The sequence below is a fragment of the Oncorhynchus keta genome, chromosome 8, assembly GCF_023373465.1.
Source record: "Oncorhynchus keta strain PuntledgeMale-10-30-2019 chromosome 8, Oket_V2, whole genome shotgun sequence".
Lineage (NCBI taxonomy): Eukaryota > Metazoa > Chordata > Actinopteri > Salmoniformes > Salmonidae > Oncorhynchus > Oncorhynchus keta.
In genome coordinates this window covers 39,890,387-39,911,956 of record NC_068428.1, presented here as the reverse complement: position 1 = coordinate 39,911,956, position 21,570 = coordinate 39,890,387, and the positions used below count along the sequence as shown (strand labels likewise).

Sequence of the window (21,570 nt, the reverse complement as noted above, 5' to 3'; positions counted from 1 at the left end):
GGGGCTAAACAAGCTAGCAGTTAGCAGGCCAAATTAGCAAGCAAGGGGATAGCAAGGGCTAGAGAGTTAGCCTTTGGGGGACGTCGCGATGGGGTGAGTCTGTTTATTCCTCTTCATGCGGTGACCTCGATAGACCGGTCGTGGGTCCGGGTATTGTAGCCCAGGAGTATGCTACGGTGGTAGCACAGGGGCTCTGGCCGGGCTAGCTTCTAGCTAAGTGGGTGGAAACGCTAGCCAGGAGTAATCATCCGGGGTTTAGCTAGATAGCTAGTTGTGAAGATCCAGCTGAAAAATGTTCCGTTTGCGGTTTGGAATCCGGGGATAAAAAATAAATAGGTCCGTTATGCTCTGGTTAGAGTCGCGTTGTTCAAACTGGCGAGAGCTTTCCGAGCTAAAGGTTAGCTGATGACCGGTTAGCTGAAGACCGCTAGCATAGCTGGTAGTTAGCTGGCTAGCTTCAGTTAAGGGGTTCCGGTTCCGAAGTAAATATAAATACTTTAGGAAAAATAGCTACATTGGGTGAGGCGGGTTGCAGGAGAGTATTTGGAAGCTGAGGTTTAGCAAAATGTTTTACAAGATATGCGAAGAAAAATATGTAAAAATGAAAGAAAAAAACGATATATACAAGGGACACGACACGACAGGATGTCTTACTGCTACGCCATCTTGGTTGCACTTTATAGCCAAAGACCGGTAGGTTAGACTGTTCTTTGTGTAACACAACCCTAACTGTTCTTGTTGTAACACAACCCTAACAAAACCCAAACACAACCCTAACAAAACCCTAACTCAAACACAACCCAAACACAATCCTAACCCTAACACAACCCTAACACAACCCTAACCCAAACACAACATTAACAAAACCCTAACCCAAACACAACCCTAACACAAACACAACCCTAACACAAACACAACCCAAACACAACCCTAACACAACCCTAACAAAAGCTTAACCCAAACACAACCCTAACCCAAACACAACACTAACAAAACGCTAACCCAAACACAACCCTAACATAACCCTAACGCAACCCTAACACAACCCTAACCCAACCACAACACTAACAAAACCCTAACCCAAACACAACCCTAACATAACCCTAACACAACCCTAACACAAACACAACCCAAACACAACCCTAACACAACCCTAACACAACCTTAACCCAAACACAACCCTAACACAACCCGAACACAACCCTAACCCAAACATAACCGTAGCTCAAACACAACCCTAACCCAAACACAACCCAAACACAACCCTAACACGACCCGAACCCAAACACAACCCTAACACAACCCGAACACAACCCTAACCGAAAAACAACCCTAGCTCAAACCCTAACCCAAACACAACCCTAACACAACCCTAACAAAACCCTAACTCAAACACAACCCTAACACAACCCTAACCCTAACACAACCCTAACATAATCCTAACCTAAACACAACCCTAACAAAACCCCAACCCAAACACAACCCTAACACAACGCTAACCCAAACACAACGCAAACACAACCCTAACCCAAACACAACCCTAACACAACCCTAACCCAAACACAACCCTAACACATTTACATTACATTTACATTTAAGTCATTTAGCAGACGCTCTTATCCAGAGCGACTTACAAATTGGTGCATTCACCTTATGACATCCAGTGGAACAACCACTTTACAATAGTGCATCTAAATCTTTTAAGGGGGGGGGGGGTGAGAAGGATTACTTATCCTATCCTAGGTATTCCTTAAAGAGGTGGGGTTTCAGGTGTCTCCGGAAGGTGGTGATTGACTCCGCTGTCCTGGCGTCGTGAGGGAGTTTGTTCCACCATTGGGGGCCAGAGCAGCGAACAGTTTTGACTGGGCTGAGCGGGAACTGTACTTCCTCAGTGGTAGGGAGGCGAGCAGGCCAGAGGTGGATGAACGCAGTGCCCTTGTTTGGGTGTAGGGCCTGATCAGAGCCTGGAGGTACTGAGGTGCCGTTCCCCTCACAGCTCCGTAGGCAAGCACCATGGTCTTGTAGCGGATGCGAGCTTCAACTGGAAGCCAGTGGAGAGAGCGGAGGAGCGGGGTGACGTGAGAGAACTTGGGAAGGTTGAACATATTATTATTATTAACACCAGACGGGCTGCGGCGTTCTGGATGAGTTGTAGGGTTTAATGGCACAGGCAGGAGCCCAGCCAACAGCGAGTTGCAGTAATCCAGACGGGAGATGACAAGTGCCTGGATTAGGACCTGTGCCGCTTCCTGTGTGAGGCAGGGTCGTACTCTGCGGATGTTGTAGAGCATGAACCTACAGGAACGGGCCACCGCCTTGATGTTAGTTGAGAACGACAGGGTGTTGTCCAGGATCACGCCAAGGTTCTTAGCGCTCTGGGAGGAGGACACAATGGAGTTGTCAACCGTGATGGCGAGATCATGGAACGGGCAGTCCTTCCCGGGAGGAAGAGCAGCTCCGTCTTGCCGAGGTTCAGCTTGAGGTGGTGATCCGTCATCCACACTGATATGTCTGCCAGACATGCAGAGATGCGATTCGCCACCTGGTCATCAGAAGGGGGAAAGGAGAAGATTAATTGTGTGTCGTCTGCATAGCAATGATAGGAGAGACCATGTGAGGTTATGACAGAGCCAAGTGACTTGGTGTATAGCGAGAATAGGAGAGGGCCTAGAACAGAGCCCTGGGGGACACCAGTGGTGAGAGCGCGTGGTGAGGAGACAGATTCTCGCCACGCCACCTGGTAGGAGCGACCTGTCAGGTAGGACGCAATCCAAGCGTGGGCCGCGCCGGAGATGCCCAACTCGGAGAGGGTGGAGAGGAGGATCTGATGGTTCAGAGTATCGAAGGCAGCCGATAGGTCTAGAAGGATGAGAGCAGAGGAGAGAGAGTTAGCTTTAGCAGTGCGGAGCGCCTCCGTGATAAACACAAACACAACCCAAACACAACCCAAACACAACCCTAACCCAAAAACAACCCAAACACAACCCTAACCCAAAAACAACCCAAACACAACCCTAACCCAAACACAACCCTAACACAACCCTAACCCAAACACAACCCTAACCCAAACACAACCCTAACCCAGACACAACCCAAACACAACCCTAACCCAAACACAACCCAAACACAACCCTAACCCAAACACAACCCTAACACAACCCTAACCCAAACACAACCCTAACACAATCCTACAATCTAAACTTGATGCCCTCAATCTCACACAAATTATCAATGAACCTACCAGGTACCCCCCCAAAGCCTTAAACACGGGCACCCTCATAGATATCATCCTAACCAACTTCCCCTCTAAATACACCTCTGCTGTCTTCAACCAAGATCTCAGCGATCACTGCCTCATTGCCTGCATCCGTAATGGGTCAGCGGTCAAACGACCTCCACTCATCACTGTAAAACGCTCCCTGAAACACTTCAGCGAGCAGGCCTTTCTAATCGACCTGGCCGGGGTATCCTGGAAGGATATTGATCTCATCCCGTCAGTAGAGGATGCCTGGATATTTTTTTTAAATGCCTTCCTAACCATTTTAAATAAACATGCCCCATTCAAGAAATTTAGAACCAGGAACAGATATAGCCCTTGGTTCTCCCCAGACCTGACTGCCCTTAACCAACACAAAAACATCCTATGGCGTTCTGCATTAGCATCGAACAGCCCCCGTGATATGCAGCTGTTCATGGAGGCTAGAAACCGTTATACACAGGAAGTTAGAAAAGCCAAGGCTAGCTTTTTCAAGCAGAAATTTGCTTCCTGTAACACTAACTCAAAAAAGTTCTGGGACACTGTAAAGTCCATGGAGAATAAGAACACCTCCTCCCAGCTGCCCACTGCACTGAAGATAGGAAACACTGTCACCACTGATAAATCCACCGTAATTGAGAATTTCAATAAGCATTTTTCTACGGCTGGCCATGCTTTCCACCTGGCTACTCCTACCCCGGTCAACAGCACTGCACCCCCAACAGCAACTCGCCCAAGCCTTCCCCATTTCTCCTTCTCCCAAATCCATTCAGCTGATGTTCTGAAAGAGCTGAAAAATCTGGACCCCTACAAATCACCCGGGCTAGACAATCTGGACCCTTTCTTTATAAAATTATCTGCCGAAATTGTTGCCACCCCTATTACTAGCCTGTTCAACCTCTCTTTCGTGTCGTCTGAGATTCCCAAAGATTGGAAAGCAGCTGCGGTCATCCCCCTCTTCAAAGGGGGGGACACTCTTGGCCCAAACTGCTACAGACCTATATCTATCCTACCATGCCTTTCTAAGGTCTTCGAAAGCCAAGTCAACAAACAGATTACCGACCATTTCGAATCTCACCATACCTTCTCTGCTATGCAATCTGGTTTCAGAGCTGGTCATGGGTGCACCTCAGCCACGCTCAAGGTCCTAAACAATATCTTAACCGCCATCGATAAGAAACATTACTGTGCAGCCGTATTCATTGATCTGGCCAAGGCTTTCGACTCTGTCAACCACCACATCCTCATCGGCAGACTCGACAGCCTTGGTTTCTCAAATTATTGCCTCGCCTGGTTCACCAACTACTTCTCTGATAGAGTTCAGGGTGTCAAATCGGAGGGTCTGCTGTCAGGACCTCTGGCAGTCTCTATGGGGGTGCCACAGGGTTCAATTCTTGGACCGACTCTCTTCTCTGTATACATCAATGAGGTCGCTCTTGCTGCTGGTGAATCCCTGATCCACCTCTACGCAGACGACACCATTCTGTATACTTCCGGCCCTTCTTTGGACACTGTGTTAACAACCCTCCAGGCAAGCTTCAATGCCATACAACTCTCCTTCCGTGGCCTCCAATTGCTCTTAAATACAAGTAAAACTAAATGCATGCTCTTCAACCGATCGCTACCTGCACCTACCCGCCTGTCCAACATCACTACTCTGGACGGCTCTGACTTAGAATACGTGGACAACAACAAATACTTAGGTGTCTGGTTAGACTGTAAACTCTCCTTCCAGACCCATATCAAACATCTCAATCCAAAATCCAAAGTTAAATCTAGAATTGGCTTCCTATTTCGCAACAAAGCATCTTTCACTCATGCTGCCAAACATACCCTTGTAAAACTGACCATCCTACCAATCCTCGACTTTGGCGATGTCATTTACAAAATAGCCTCCAATACCCTACTCAACAAATTGGATGCAGTCTATCACAGTGCAATCCGTTTTGTCACCAAAGCCCGATATACTACCCACCATTGCGACCTGTACGCTCTCGTTGGCTGGCCCTCGCTTCATACTCGTCGCCAAACACACTGGCTCCATGTCATCTACAAGACCCTGCTCGGTAAAGTCCCCCCTTATCTCAGCTCGATGGTCACCATAGCATCTCCCAACTGTAGCACACGCTCCAGCAGGTATATCTCTCTAGTCACCCCCAAAACCAATTCTTTCTTTGGCCGCCTCTCCTTCCAGTTCTCTGCTGGCAATGACTGGAACGAACTCCAAAAATCTCTGAAACTGGAAACACTTATCTCCCTTACTAGCTTTAAGCACCAACTGTCAGAGCATCTTACAGATTACTGCACCTGTACATAGCCCACCTATAATTTAGCCCAAACAACTACCTCTTTCCCAACTGTATTTAATTTATTTATTTATTTTGCTCCTTTGCACCCCATTATTTTTATTTCTACTTTGCACATTCTTCCATTGCAAAACTACTATTCCAGTGTTTTACTTGCTATATTGTATTTTCTTTGCCACCATGGCCTTTTTTGCCTTTACCTCCCTTCTCACCTCATTTGCTCACATTGTATATAGACTTGTTTATACTGTATTATTGACTGTATGTTTGTTTTACTCCATGTGTAACTCTGTGTCGTTGTATCTGTCGAACTGCTTTGCTTTATCTTGGCCAGGTCGCAATTGTAAATGAGAACTTGTTCTCAACTTGCCTACCTGGTTAAATAAAGGTGAAATAAAAAAATAAAATAAATAAAACAACCCTAATCCAAACACAACCCTAACACCACCCTAACCCAAACACAACCCTAACACAACCCTAGACCAAACACAACCCTAACACAACCCTAACCCAAACACAACCCTAACACAACCCTAACCCTAACACAACCCTAACACAACCTTAACCATAACACAACCCGAACACAACCCTTACCCCAAAACAAACCTAACACAACCCTAACCTTAACACAACAACTGGACCAAGCCCCCCCTGCTTCTCCTTCATCCACATTCAGCTGATGTTCTGAAAGAGCTGCAAATTCTGGATCCCTACAAATCAGCTGGGCTAGACAATCTGGACCCTCTCTTCCTAAAATTATCCGCTGCCATTGTTGCAACCCCTATTACAAGTCTGTTCAACCTCTCTTTCGTATGGTCTGAGATTCCTAAAGATTGGAAAGCGGCCACAGTCATCCCCCTCCAAACGGTTACAGACCTATATCTATCCTTCCCTGCCTTTCTAAAGTTTTCGAAAGCCAAGTGAACAAACAGATCACCGACCATTTCGAATCTCACCACACCTTCTCCGCTATGCAATCTGGTTTCCGAGCTGGTCATGGGTGCACCTAACCTTAACACAAGCTTAACCATAACACAACCCCAACACAACCCTAACCCCAAAACAACCTTAACCCCAAAACAACCCTAACACAACTCTAACCCTAAAACAACCCTAACTCCAAAACAACCTTAACCCCAAAACAACCCTAACACAACCCTAAACCTAACACAACCCTAACCCAAAACAACCCTAACACAACCCTAACCCCAAAACAACTCTAACATAACCCAAACACAACCCTAACCCCAAAACAACCCTAACACAACCCTAACACAACCCTAACCCCAAAACAACCCTAAACCCCAAAACAGCCCTAACACAACCCTAAACCTAACACAACCCTAACCCAAAACAACCCAAACACAACCCTAACCCCAAAACAACCCTAACACAACCCTAACACAACCCTAACCTCAAAACAACCCTAACACAACCCTAACACAACCCTAACCCCAAAACAACCCTAAACCCCAAAACAACCCTAACACAACCCTAATGCCAAAACCACCCTAACCCCAAAACAACCCTAACACAACCCTAACCCCAAAACAACCCTAAAACAACCCTAACCCTAAAACAACCCTAAACAACCCTAACCCTAAAACAACCCTAACCTTAACCTCCTATAAATATGAATGCAGGAGGACTATGGGAAGCAGCTGTACCAGCTGAGAGGGGACAACGAAGAGTGTGTATCCCATCTGGAGGTCACCTTGGCCAGGCTACAAAGTGACTTTGCCCTGGGTGCCCACCACCGCCGTGGAGACCTCCGAGACGTGGCCGTATCCACGGGAGATGACCTCTCATCCCGGGCCTTCCGCACTGTGTGCGTCCAGACGGACCCTATGACCTTCCCCCAACCCCCCCTCAACTTGCCTAAGAGACTGGACCTGGTTTCTATCAGTCTAAATCTGTCTGGACAGGCTACCTCTCCCTCTTCTTCCCCCGTTCATCTCCCTCCACCTCCTGCTCCTCCACTCCCACTATCCGAACCACCTGCACATCATGAAGGCTTATTATCAGGCAACCTAGCCCCACCTCCTCCTCCTCCTCCTCCTCCTCCTCCTCCTCTTCCTTTCCTTCCTGCTCTAACCCAGACCCAGGGACTCGACGGGCCCCCTCCATCTCTTCCACCCCCTCCACCAGGGTCCGCCCCTCCACCTCCACCCCCTCCACCAGGCTGTGGCCCCCCACCACCTCCCCCTCCAGGGTGTCTGACCTTCAGTACCATGTTAGATAAACCCCCCAGGAAGCCGGCTGTGCAACCAGCCTGCCCCATGAAACCTCTCTACTGGACCAGGATACAGACACAGGACAACAAGTAGGTGTTACAACTAACATATTAAAAAAAATGTGTATCTGGTATAAACATTGTGGGTGGCTGTACACTAGACAATTTAGTGTGGTCTGCGAGACAGTTGCCAGTAACACATCAGGCATAGATTTTTGTGGCGTCCATCTCTCTACTGTTGTACTGTAAACTGATACCTTGTGAATATACTTGTGATGTTCTGTGTTCTGTTAAATTGCTGTTGCTCAACACCAACATCCTCTCTGGATGGTGTTTCATCCTGGTGGCGAGAAAGGAAGAGAGAAAATAGCACAACATTACACTCAAACCCCACTGTGTATGGAACTCATCTAGACCTATTTCTCTCTCATTTCAATTTCAATTTAATTCAATTCAATTCCATTCAATTCAATTCAATTCAATTTAATTTAATTTAATTTAATTCAATTAATTTAAATTTAAGGGCTTTATTGGCATGGGGAAACATATGAAATAGATAATAAACAAAAGTGAAATAAACAACAACAAACCATTACACTCACAAAAGTTCCAAAAGAATAACGACATTTCAAATGTCATATCTCTATATACAGTGTTGTAATGATGTGCAAATAGCTAAAGTACAAAAAGGAAAATAAATAAACATAAATATGGGTTGTATTTACAAAGGTGTTTGTTCTTCACTGGTTGCCCTTTTCCTGTTGCAACAGGTCACAAATCTTGCTGCTGTGATGGCACACTGTGATATTTCACCCAGTAGATTTTGTAGTTTATAAAAATCGGGTGTGTTTTCAAATTCTTTGTGGATTTGTGTAATGTGAGGGAAATATGTGTCTCTATGGTCATACATTTGGCAGGAGGATAGGAAGTGCAGCTCAGTTTCCACTCATTTTGTGGGCAGTGAGCACATAGCCTGTCTTCTCTTGAGAGCCAGGTCTGCCTACGGCGGCCTTTCTCAGTAGCAAAGCTATGCTCACTAAGTCTGTACATAGTCAAAGATTTCCTTAATTTTGGATCAGTCACAGTGGTCAGGTATTCTGCCCCTGTGTACTCTCTGTTTAGGGACAAATAGCATTCTAGTTCTCGTTTTTTTGTAAAGTCTTTCCAATGTGTCAAGTAATTATCTTTTTTTTTCTCATGATTTGGTTGGGTCTAATTGTGTTGCTGTCCTGGGGCTCTGTGGGGTGTGTTTGTGTTTGTGAAATGAGCCCCAGGACCAGTTTGCTTAGGGGACTCTTCTCCAGGTTCATCTCTCTATAGTTGATGGCTTTGTTATGGAAGGTTTGGGAATCACTTCCTTTTAGGTGGTTGTAGAATTTAATGTCTCTTTGCTGAACTTTGATAATTAGCGGGTATCGACCTAATTCTGCTCTGCATGCATTATTTGGTGTTATATCTTGTACACTCAGGATATTTTACCAGAATTCTGCATGCAGAGTCTCAATTTGGTGTTTGTTCCATTTTGTGAATTCTTGGTTGGTGAGCGGACCCCAGACCTCACAACCATAAAGGGCAATGGGCTCTATGACTGATTCAAGTATTTTTTTGCCAGATCCTAACTGGTATGTCGAAATGTATGTTCCTTTTGATGGCATAGAAGGACCTTCTTGTCTTGTCTCTCAGATTGTTTACAGCTTTGTGGAAGTTACCTGTGGTGCTGATGTTTAGGTCGAGGTATGTATAGTTTTTAGTGTGCTCTAGTGCAACAGTGACTGGATGGAATTTGTATTCGTGGTCCTGGGAACTGGACCTTTTTTGGAACACCATTATTTTGGTCTTACTGAGATTTACTGTCAGGACTCAGGTCTGGCAGAATCTGTGCAGAAGATCTAAGTGCTGATGTAGGCCCTTCTTGGTTGGGGACAGAAGCACCAGATCATCACCAAACAGTAGACATTTGACTTCAGTTTCTAGTAGGGTGAGGCCGTGTGCTGCAGACTTTTCTAGTGCCTGCGCCAATTCGTTGATATACATGTTGAAGAAGGTGGGGCTTAAGCTGCATCCCTGTCTCACCCCACGGCCCTGTGTGAAGAAATGTGTGTTTTTTGCTCATTTTAACCGCACTCTTGTTGTTTGTGTACATGGAGTTTATAATGTTGTACGTTTTACCCCCAACACCACTTTCCCTAAATTTATATAGCAGGCCCTCGTGCCAAATTGAGTCAAAAGCTTTTTTGAAATCAACAAAGCATGAGAAGACTTTGCCTTTGTTTTGGTTTGTTTTTGGTTTGTCAATTAGGGTGTGCAGGGTGAATACGTGGTCTGTCATACGGTAATTTGGTAAAAAGCCAATTTGACATTTGCTCAGTACATTGTTTTCACTGAGGAAATATACGAGTCTGCTGTTAATGATAATGCAGAGGATTTTCCCAAGGTTGCTGTTGATGCATATCCCACAGTAGTTATTTGGGTCAAATTCGTCTCCACTTTTGTGGATTGGGGTGATCAGTTCTTGGTTCTAAATAATGGGGAATATGCCAGAGCTGGATGACATTTTATTATAGCAAATTGGAATTTGTGTGCTGTACATTTACTCATTTAATTTAGGATACCATCAACCCCACAAGCCTTTTTGGGTTGTAGGGTTTGTATTTTGTCCTGTAGTTCATTTAATGTAATTGGAGAATCCAGTGGGTTCTGTTAGTCTTTAATAGTTGATTCTAAAATCTGCATTTAATCATGTTTTTGCTGTTTTTACGTTTTGATAAAGCCAAAAAGGTTGGAGAAGTGGTTTATCCATACATCTCCGTTTTGGATAGATAACTATTTGGGTTGTTGTTTGTTTAGAGTTTTCCAATTTTCCCATAAAAAAGACTAGACATCTACAACTATCAGATTAGAGCCATAAAGGAGACTAGACATCTACCACGTCACCACCACTATCAGATTAGAGCCATAAAGGAGACGAGACATCTACCACGTCACTACCACGATCAGATTACAGCCATAAAGGAGACTAGACATCTACCATCTCACTACCACTATCAGATTAGAGCCATAAAGGAGACTAGACATCTACCATCTCACTACCACTATCAGATTAGAGCCATAAAGGAGACTAGACATCTACCACCTCACGACCACAATCAGATTAGAGCCATAAAGGAGACTAGACATCTACCACGTCACTACCACTATCAGATTAGAGCCATAAAGGAGACTAGACATCTACCACGTCACCACCACTATCAGATTAGAGCCATAAAGGAGACTAGACATCTACCACGTCACCACCACTATCAGATTAGAGCCATAAAGGAGACGAGACATCTACCACGTCACTACCACGATCAGATTACAGCCATAAAGGAGACTAGACATCTACCATCTCACTACCACTATCAGATTTGAGCCATAAAGAGACTAGACATCTACCACGTCACTACCACTATCAGATTAGAGCCATAAAGGAGACTAGACATTTACCACCTCACTACCACTATCAGATTTGAGCCATAAAGAGACTAGACATCTACCACGTCACTACCACTATCAGATTAGAGCCATAAAGGAGACTAGACATTTACCACCTCACTACCACTATCAGATTAGAGCCATAAAGGAGACTAGACATCTACCACGTCACTACCACTATCAGATTTGAGCCATAAAGAGACTAGACATCTACCACGTCACCACCACTATCAGATTAGAGCCATAATGGAGACTAGACATTTACCACCTCACTACCACTATCATATTTGAGCCACAAAGAGACTAGACATCTACCACGTCACCACCACTATCAGATTAGAGCCATAATGGAGACTAGACATTTACCACCTCACTACCACTATCAGATTTGAGCCATAAAGAGACTAGACATCTACCACGTCACTACCACTATCAGATTAGAGCCATAAAGGAGACTAGACATTTACCACGTCACTACTATCAGATTAGAGCCATAAAGGAGACTAGACATCTACAACGTCACTACCACTATCAGATTAGAGCCATAAAGAGACTAGACATCTACCACGTCACCACCACTATCAGATTAGAGCCATAATGGAGACTAGACATTTACCACCTCACTACCACTATCATATTTGAGCCACAAAGAGACTAGACATCTACCACGTCACCACCACTATCAGATTACAGCCATAAAGGAGACTAGACATCTACCATCTCACTACCACTATCAGATTTGAGCCATAAAGAGACTAGACATCTACCACGTCACTACCACTATCAGATTAGAGCCATAAAGGAGACTAGACATTTACCACGTCACTACTATCAGATTAGAGCCATAAAGGAGACTAGACATCTACAACGTCACTACCACTATCAGATTAGAGCCATAAAGGAGACTAGACATCTACCACGTCACTACCACTATCAGATTAGAGCCATAAAGGAGACTAGACATCTACCACGTCACTACCACTATCAGATTAGAGCCATAAAGGAGACTAGACATCTACCACGTCACTACCACTATCAGATTAGAGCCATAAAGGAGACTAGACATTTACCACCTCACTACCACTATCAGATTAGAGCCATAAAGGAGACTAGACATTTACCACCTCACTACCACTATCAGATTAGAGCCATAAAGGAGACTAGACATCTACCATGTCACTACCACTATCAGATTAGAGCCATAAAGGAGACTAGACATCTACCACGTCACTACCACTATCAGATTAGAGCCATAAAGGAGACTAGACATTTACCACCTCACTACCACTATCAGATTAGAGCCATAAAGGAGACTAGACATTTACCACCTCACTACCACTATCAGATTAGAGCCATAAAGGAGATTAGACATTTACCACCTCATTACCACGATCAGATTTGAGCCATAAAGGAGGCTAGACATCTTCAACTTCACTACCACTATCAGATTAGAGCCATAAAGGAGACAAGACATTTACAATGTCACTACCACTATCAATCCTTGTCTGCAGGACAGTTTGAAGAGGTGTGGTCAGACTCACTCGGGATGGGGGAGTCATCACAGAGAGAGATCTTTTCCTGCTGTCTTCTCTCTTTGATCCCATAAAAGTCCTGCTGGAACTGCTTGGGGGGGGCCCTGCACCATTACTGTACCAGATTTGTACATGTTAACAAAGGTTGTTTTCAATTTCCTTGATGTCTAGTATTGTGAGGTTCCACCCTGGGCCAATACTCTCTCTCTTGCATAGTGGTAGTGTGCTCTTATAGCACTGTGCCATGCCAGGGGATGGTCTGTGTGGGAAATTAAGTTGCTTACAATCCCCTCTTTGTAGCAGTCAGCAAATAGTGTCTCTGGATTGTCCTTATTCCGTGCAGTGTTATTTTTAATATCCATGGGGTACTGTATTGTAAGGACCTCTCTACAGGGATAAGCCATGGGGTACTGTATTGTAAGGACCTCTCCACAGAGATTTTTTTTATTTTTTTTATTTCACCTTTATTTAACCAGGTAGGCTAGTTGAGAACAAGTTCTCATAAGCTATGGGGTACTGTATGGTAAGGACCCCTCTACAGAGATAAGCCATGAGGTACTTTATTGTAAGGACCTCTCTACAGAGATAAGCCATGGGGTACTGTATTATAAGGACCTCTCTACAGGGATAAGCCATGGGGTACTGTATTGTAAGGACCTCTCTACAGGGATAAGCCATGGGGTACTGTATTGTAAGGACCTCTCTACAGGGATAAGCCATGGGGTACTGTATTGTAAGGACCTCTCTACAGGGATAAGCCATGGGGTACTGTATTGTAAGGACCTCTCTACAGGGATAAGCCATGGGGTACTGTATTGTAAGGACCTCTCTACAGGGATAAGCCATGGGGTACTGTATTGTAAGGACCTCTCTACAGGGATAAGCCATGGGGTACTGTATTGTAAGGACCTCTCTACAGAGATAAGCCATGGGGTACTGTATTGTAAGGACCTCTCTACAGGGATAAGCCATGCGGTACTGTATTGTAAGGACCTCTCTACAGGGATAAGCCATGGGGTACTGTATTGTAAGGACCTCTCTACAGAGATAAGATAATGTAAATTATCGACGACATCTCTCTCTCTTTCCCTTCCATTTATCTCCCTCTTTCTTTCTCTCTCTCTCTCTCTCACTACCTCTCTCTCTCTTTCCCTTCCATCTCTCTCTCTCTCTCTCTCTCTCTCTCTCTCTCTCCCTCTCTCTCTCTCTCTCTCACTCACTAACTCTATTTCTCTCTCTCACTAACTCTCTTTCTCTCTCTCACTACCTCTATCTCTCTCTTTCCCTTCCATCTCTCTCTCTCTCTCTCTCTCTCTCTCCCTAACTCTCTTTCTCTCACTAACTATCTTTCTCTCAATTCAATTCAATTCAAGGGCTTTATTGGCATGGGAAACATGTGTTAACATTGCCAAAGCGAGCGAGGTAGATAATATATAAAGTGAAATAAACAATCAAAATTAACAGTAAACATTACACATACAGAAGTTTCAAAACAATAAAGACATTACAAATGTCATATTATATATATACAGTGTTTTAACAATGTACAAATGGTAAAGGACACAAGAAAATAAATAAGCATAAATATGGGTTGTATTTACAATGGTGTGTGTTCTTCACTGGTTGCCCTTTTCTCGTGGCAACAGGTCACAAATCTTGCTGCTGTGATGGCACATACTCTCACTCTCAAAAACTCATTCTCTCTGTCTTTCTCTCTCTTTCTCTCTCTCACTAACTCTCTCTCTCTCTCTCTCTCTCTCTCTCTCTCTCTCTCTCTCTCTCTCACTCTCTCACTCACTAACTCTCTTTCTCTCTCTCACTGACTCTCTTTCTCTCTCTCACTAAGTCTCTTTCTCTCACTAACTCTCGTTCTCTCTCTCACTAACTCTCTTTCTCTCTCTTTCTCTCACTAACTCTCTCTCTTTCTCTCACTAACTCTCTTTCTCTCTCTCTCACTAACTCTCTTTCTCTCTCTCACTAACTCTCTTTCTCTCTCTCACTAACTCTCTTTCTCTCTCTCACTAACTCTCTGTCTCTCTCTCACTAACTCTTTCTCTATCTCACTACCTCTTTCTCTCTCTCACTAACTCTCTTTCTCTCTCTCTCTCTCTCTCTCACTAACTCTCTCTCTCTCTCTCTCTCTCTCTCTCTCTCTCTCTCTCTCTCTCTCTCTCTCTTTTCTCTCTCTTTCTCTCTCTCACAAACTCTCTTTCTCTCTCTCACTAACTCTCTTTCTCTCTCTCACTAACTCTCTTTCTCTCTCTCTCTCTCTCTCTCTCTCTCTCTCTCTCTCTCTCTCTCTCTCTCTCTCTCTCTCTCTCTCTCACTCACTAACTCTCTTTCTCTCTCTCACTAACTCTTTCTCTCTCTCACTAACTCTCTTTCTCTCTCTCACTGACTCTCTTTCTCTCTCTCACTAAGTCTCTTTCTCTCACTAACTCTCGTTCTCTCTCTCACTAACTCTCTTTCTCTCTCTTTCTCTCACTAACTCTCTCTCTTTCTCTCACTAACTCTCTTTCTCTCTCTCTCACTAACTCTCTTTCTCTCTCTCACTAACTCTCTTTCTCTCTCTCACTAACTCTCTTTCTCTCTCTCACTAACTCTCTTTCTCTCTCTCACTAACTCTCTGTCTCTCTCTCACTAACTCTTTCTCTATCTCACTACCTCTTTCTCTCTCTCACTAACTCTCTTTCTCTCTCTCTCTCACTAACTCTCTCTCTCTCTCTCTCTCTCTCTCTCTCTCTCTCTGCATGCTGGGAGTGATTGGTGCATGCTGGGAATTGTTTGAGTGAAGGAGTGCGTGTGTTGTGGAGAGTTAGATATTCACAACTTTCTTTCGGTTTTCTATTTCTTGGTGCATGATTAACGTTATTATTTTTTTTTTGTGTGGTAGAATTAAGTATTTTGTTTTGCGTATCAGAATTACCCAGATTTTGGCGGGGATGGCAGCCCGAATGGGGATGCCGTCCCTGTCACTTCGGCACGGCTTTAGGTGTGTTACTGAAGTTGCTGTCACGGTGGAGGAGTTTCTGGTCGCCGTAGGAGAGAAGGTAGGATATGAGAATATCGCTTATGCATCTCGGATGAATAAAGCTGTGGTGGTATTTCTTAAAGAAGAGTGTCTGGTAGATCGTATGGTTGAGCATGGTGTACTTCTTAAAGGAATGTTTATTCAAGTTACGCCGCTTTTTCCCCGTCAACAAGGGTAACGATTTCAAATGTACCACCGTTTATTCCAAATGAGCTATTGGAGCGCGAGTTATTGCGCTTTGGGAAGTTCGCCAGTTCAATTAAGGTTGTCCCGTTGGGTTGCAAACACCCGGCGTTGAAACAGGTAATGTCATTTCGGCGACAGGTGTTTATGTTTTTGGACTCACCGGAGCAGACTTTAGAGTTATCGTTTAAAATCAAGTATGACAACAGATTGTATATGGTTTATGCTAGTACGGGTAATCAACGGTGTTTTGAGTGTGGAGAGTTTGGTCATAAGCGACATGCTTGCCCGAAAAGGGAGAAGGCAGAGGGAGGGGCACAGGTGGTTATCGTAACGCCTGGGCCCGCTGATGTAGGGAGAGGTGAGCTGACAGCGGTAGAGCAGCCACAAGCACCTGTTGCTGAGGAACAAGTTATCCTTGTTGAGGGCACGGGGTTGCAACTTGTATTAGAAGGTAATGTTATGCAGCAGAAAAATATTGTTGTAGAAGGTAAGGATGTATCTGAAGAGCCAGTTCCTCAGACTGGTGAGCAGGTGCCCAGTATGAGTGCTGGGGTAAAGGAGGGGTTCATGTGGAGCTAGGCTCCCAGGGAGTGGAGGAGATGCCCACTACGAGTGCTGGGGTTCATGTAGAGCTAGGCTCCCAGGTAGTGGAGGAGTTGTCCATTATGAGTAATGAGGTACAAGAGGGTTTTCATGTGGAGCTAAGCTCTCAGGTAGTGGAAGAGATTCCCACTACGAGTGCTGGGGTTCATGTGGAGCTAGGCTCCCAGTTAATGGAGGAGATGCCCACTATGAGTAGTGATGTTCAGGTGGGGCTAGTCTCCCAGGTAGTGGAGGAGATGCTTGGTACAGTGATGAGGTGCAAGTGGGGAGTGTTGAAAGGGATGAGGTAGAGGGGAGTCAGTTGTCTGTGGTCTCAGCTGAGGAGGATCAAGAGAAGGATATGGATATCTCGTTAGATATGACAGCTGATGGCGAGGACTCAGTTTATGATCTAGAGGAGGTAAATGAGTTTCTGGATCAGACTTTTGGGAAATCTGTCAAATTGGCAGATTATTTTGATGTTGATAAGTTTGTGAGGTCAGCTGTGATGTTACAGAAGACGGTGGGGTTAGACCAGCTGAGTGAGAAGAAGCGGTTTCGCTTGAGGAAATTTATTACTGCTGTTGCAGCAGCAAAAGGTGGCGGGAAACGTGTTCAGGTTAAGAGAAGAAAAAAGAATAATGATGATGATCATGCCTCATAGGGTGTCTTTTTTCTTGTTGGTTTCTCTGTGGGCTCTTCTGCTTTTCTTTTCTCTTTTCTATATGGAAGTACTAAGGGTAGGTTCTCTTAATATTAATGGGGGAAGGGACAGGAATAAGAGGGCTTGGGTTTTAGAAGTAATAAAACAGAAAAGGCTTAATGTAGTTTTCCTACAGGAGACACATAGTGATGAGGAAAATGAGGTTGACTGGGGTATGTGGTGGGAGGGGCAGCATGTACTCAGTCATGGTACTAATTTCAGTACTGGGGTGGCAATCTTGTTTTCCTCAGGCTTAGGGGTGACTGTGGTATCTACAACAGAGATTGTCAAGGGTCGGGCTTTATTGGTCAAGGTGGATGTTATGGGGTTTTTGTTTGTTTTTTGAATGTTTATGCTCCTAATGAGGGTACAGAGCGTATTGCTGTTTTTGATCAGATAAAGGAAACCTTAAGACAGTGTGATCAAGAGGGGTGTATTGTTTTAGGGGTGACTGGAATTGTACAGTGGATTTTACTGTTGATCGCACCGCTGAAGAACCTCACCTGCGGTCAGCCACTTGCCTGTCTGGCCTATTAAATGAGTTTGAGCTTTCTGATGTGTGGAGAGTAAGGAATGCAAAAGTTAGGCAGTACACATGGCTAAAAATTAATGAAGGTCGTGTCAGTGCAGCAAGGTTAGACAGGTTGTATGTATCTGAGCAATACTGTAGTAGGGTTGGAAGGTGTGCCATTACTCCTGTGGGATTTTCTGATCATCATGTTGTTTCTGTTGATATTCACATGTCCTGTCCACGAAGGTCATCACCTTACTGGTATTTTAATGTTAAATTGTTACATGATGTCATGTTTTGTGACAGGTTTGTGTTGTTTTGGGAAAAATGGAGGGTTATAAAGGGAATTTTGAGTCCTTGAGACAATGGTGGGAGGTTGGGAAGGCCCAAATACGAGTTTTTTGTCAACAGTATACTGCTCTGTCTCAAACTGAAGTTAAAGAGACTATCAAGGCCCTTGAACAGGATATCAAGTCTATTGAATTGAAGCTGCTCACTCAGAACGACCCTGGACTAGTCATGAACTTACAGGACAAGAGACATGAACTGAGGTCGTTTCTGCATGAAAGAGTGAAGGGTGCCTTGATTAGGTCTCGTTTCGCTTCCCTCAAGGATATGGATGCTCCCAGTGCTTTTTTTTTTAACCTCGGACAGTCGACGTTACAACGTAAACAGATGGTCTGCCTTCGTCTCCCTGATGGGAAGGTGACCACGGATGACAGTGAAATGCGTCAACATGCCGTGGATTTCTACTCTGTCCTCTATAAGGCGGAGGATTGTGACTCTCTGTGTACTGAACAGTTGTTACATGGTCTTCCTCAATTGGGACCTGAGCAGAGAGTCGTATTGGATGCTGACATTACACTGCAGGAGCTGTCCACAGCAGTTATGCAGCTCTCATCAGGCCGAGCCCCTGGCATCGATGGTTTACCATCTGAGTTCTATAAGCACTTTTGGGGGTCTATTGGGGAGGATTTTTATGAAGTGCTGTGTGAATCTTTTCATGAGGTTCTCTTCCTGTATCCTGTCAACTTGCGGTGCTTTCACTGTTGCCAAAAAGGGGATTTGGCTCTCATAAAAAATTGGAGACCTGTTGCTTTGCTGTGCGCAGAATACAAAATTGTTTCTAAATGTCTCTCAAACAGGTTGAAAGAGTATCTGGGACTGTTGATCCACAAGGACCAGTCTTACTGTGTACCTGATCGCTCTATTGTTGACAACTTGTTTATAATAAGAGATGTTTTAGACATTTGTAAACTGTCTGATGTAAATGTGGGTTTACTTTCGTTAGATCAGGAGAAGGCTTTTGATCGTGTGGACCACCAGTACTTGTTTAAAACAATGAAAGCCTTTGGGTTTGGGGATGTTTTTCTGTCATGGGTGAATTTACTGTATGCTGGAGCCTCGTGTATGGTGAAGGTGGGTGGTGGTTTAAGTTGCCCCATCCCTGTCCAAGGGGCATCAGGCAGGGATGCCCAATTTCAGGGCAGTTATATAGTCTGGCGATTGAACCAATGCTTTGTTTTTTAAGAGCGAAGCTTACTGGTTTCTCTGTGCAAGGTGTAATGAAGGGTCCCACGATAGCACTCTCTGCGTATGCAGATGACGTGATAGTTTTTATTACAGGGGTGAGGATGTTAAGGTTCTCTCAAACACTTTAAAGGTGTATGAGGGGGCCTCCTCAGCTAGAGTCAATTGGGGAAAGAGTGAAGCGCTGTGGGCAGGTCGGCTTCAAACGGGGTCCACTCCAAGGTTACCAGGGGGCTTCAGTGGGGCAGAGATGGGATGAAGACTTTGGGGGTTTTCTAGGCTCTGATGTCTTTCAGAAAAGAACTGGGAGGGTGTATTGGAGAAAGTGTGTGCCAGACTGTCAAGATGGAAATGGTTGCTACCCCAGCTGTCTTATAGGGGAAGGGTCCTGGTAGCTAATAATCTTGCTGCCTCTACCCTGTGGCACAGGCTAATGATTTTGCAGCCACCAAAGGGTCTGATACAAGAGCTTCAGAGGACCCTTGTCAATTTCTTCTGGTCTGGACAACACTGGATCAAAGCTGCAGCCCTGTACCTGCCACTGCACGAGGGTGGGCAAGGCCTGGTGGACATTTCTTCTAGGATCATGGCTTTCCGGCTCCAAGCAGCCCAGAGATTGTTGTACAGAGACTGTTCGAGCTGGGCTGAAACAGCCTATACATTGATGAGGAGAGCGGGCTGTTTGGGCTTAGACAAGCATCTTTTCCTCTTAAAGCTGGAGGGGTGATTTGACTGGCCTGACTCCATTTTATGAGTCTGTTATGCAGGCTTGGAGAGTCTTTGTCAAGTCCCGTAAGGCCTGCACGCCACCAGGGATGTGGCTTTTTGAAGAGCCTCTTTTTCACAACACTGCCATCCAGTCCCGTGTTCTGGGTTCAGCTAGCCTACGTTCATGCCTGTTAGGCGTGGGGTGTACCAAGCTGGGTCATCTGATGCGGAGCAGGAGCAGATCGTTGGAGGAGCTGGGAGAAAGAGCGGGGATCAATCATCTCGCCTACTGAGGAAGGTCGTCGATGAGGTCTGCGACTCGTTGCCAGTGCCTCATCTGCAGTATGTGACTGACACTTCCAATTCTGATCGGTGGAAGGAGGGTCTGGATTATGTGTTCCCTGCACTGATTGTTAGTGCTGCGATAGGGGCATTTGAAGAGGACGTGGGGATGCTGCTTTCCTTCGATACCCCGGAGCTGGGGAGTTCAAGGAGGTGGGAAAGAAGGCCATGTACAGAACATGTGTAAAGGTGTCCCATGCCTCTTCCCTGGAAGGGTAAAATCGACGAGGTGGGCGGATGTGCTTGGTCCAGGTGCCTCTCCAAAAGGCTGTTGGCGATCATTATATAAACTGCCTATTGATAAGAGGACAGCCGACCTCCAATGGAGGATAATACATGGAGCTATAGCCACTAACATGCATCTGGTACACCTGGACCCTACTGTTGGGGAGGGCTGTCCATTCTGTGCTGAGTCTGAATCTCTGCCACATCTGTTTTTACTGTGTCCCAGGTTGGTTGGGATGATTCAACTGATCACTGATTGGTTCTCAACGTTGGGAGAGGTTTTCTCTTCCCAACTGTATATATTTGGGCCAAAGTACAGGTTCAGTCAAAGGGTGTAGTTGTGTTGCTTAATTTTCTGTTAGGGGCAGCAAAATTAGCGATATGGAAGACCCGAAAGAACAGTATTCGGGGACAGGGGTCTGTGGATGTGGTGGGAATGCTGGAGGAATGTTGGCAGCGAGACTAAGGGTTGAGTTTGCATATTATAAACTTGTCAACAATATCGATCTGTTTTTGAGTATATGGGGTATTCAGAGGCTGTTGTGTGTAGTTACTGTGGAGGAGGAATTGGAGTTGTGTTTTTAATTGATGTGTAACTGTGGTTTTGTATGAGTTTTTATTGTGTGGTGGGCCCCCAGACCCAATAAAGAGTATTTAAAACTCAACTCTCTCTCTCTCTCTCTCTCTCTCTCTCTCTCTCTCTCTCTCTCTCTCTCTCTCTCTCTCTCTCTCTCTCTCTCTCTCTCTCTCTCTCTCTCTCTCTCTCTCTTTCTCTCTCTTTCTCTCTCTCACAAACTCTCTTTCTCTCTCTCACTAACTCTCTTTCTCTCTCTCACTAACTCTGTCTCTCTCTCACTAACTCTCTTTCTCTCTCTCTCTCTCTCTCTCTCTCTCTCTCTCTCTCTCTCTCTCTCTCTCTCTCTCTCTCTCTCTCACTAACTCTCTTTCTCT

The 21,570-nt window shown here is 45.0% G+C and overlaps 1 protein-coding gene across 1 annotated transcript in view; it reads left to right on the top strand.

Moving 5' to 3' along the window:
- Positions 1-21,570, top strand: part of LOC118387225 (formin-like) — an 80,032-nt gene that overhangs the window by 11,970 nt on the left and 46,492 nt on the right. Inside the window, exon 5 of the mRNA XM_052523335.1 lies at positions 7,206-7,885. Within this exon, the coding sequence (XP_052379295.1) occupies positions 7,206-7,885 (680 nt within the window). The remainder of the gene's footprint in view (positions 1-7,205; positions 7,886-21,570) is intronic.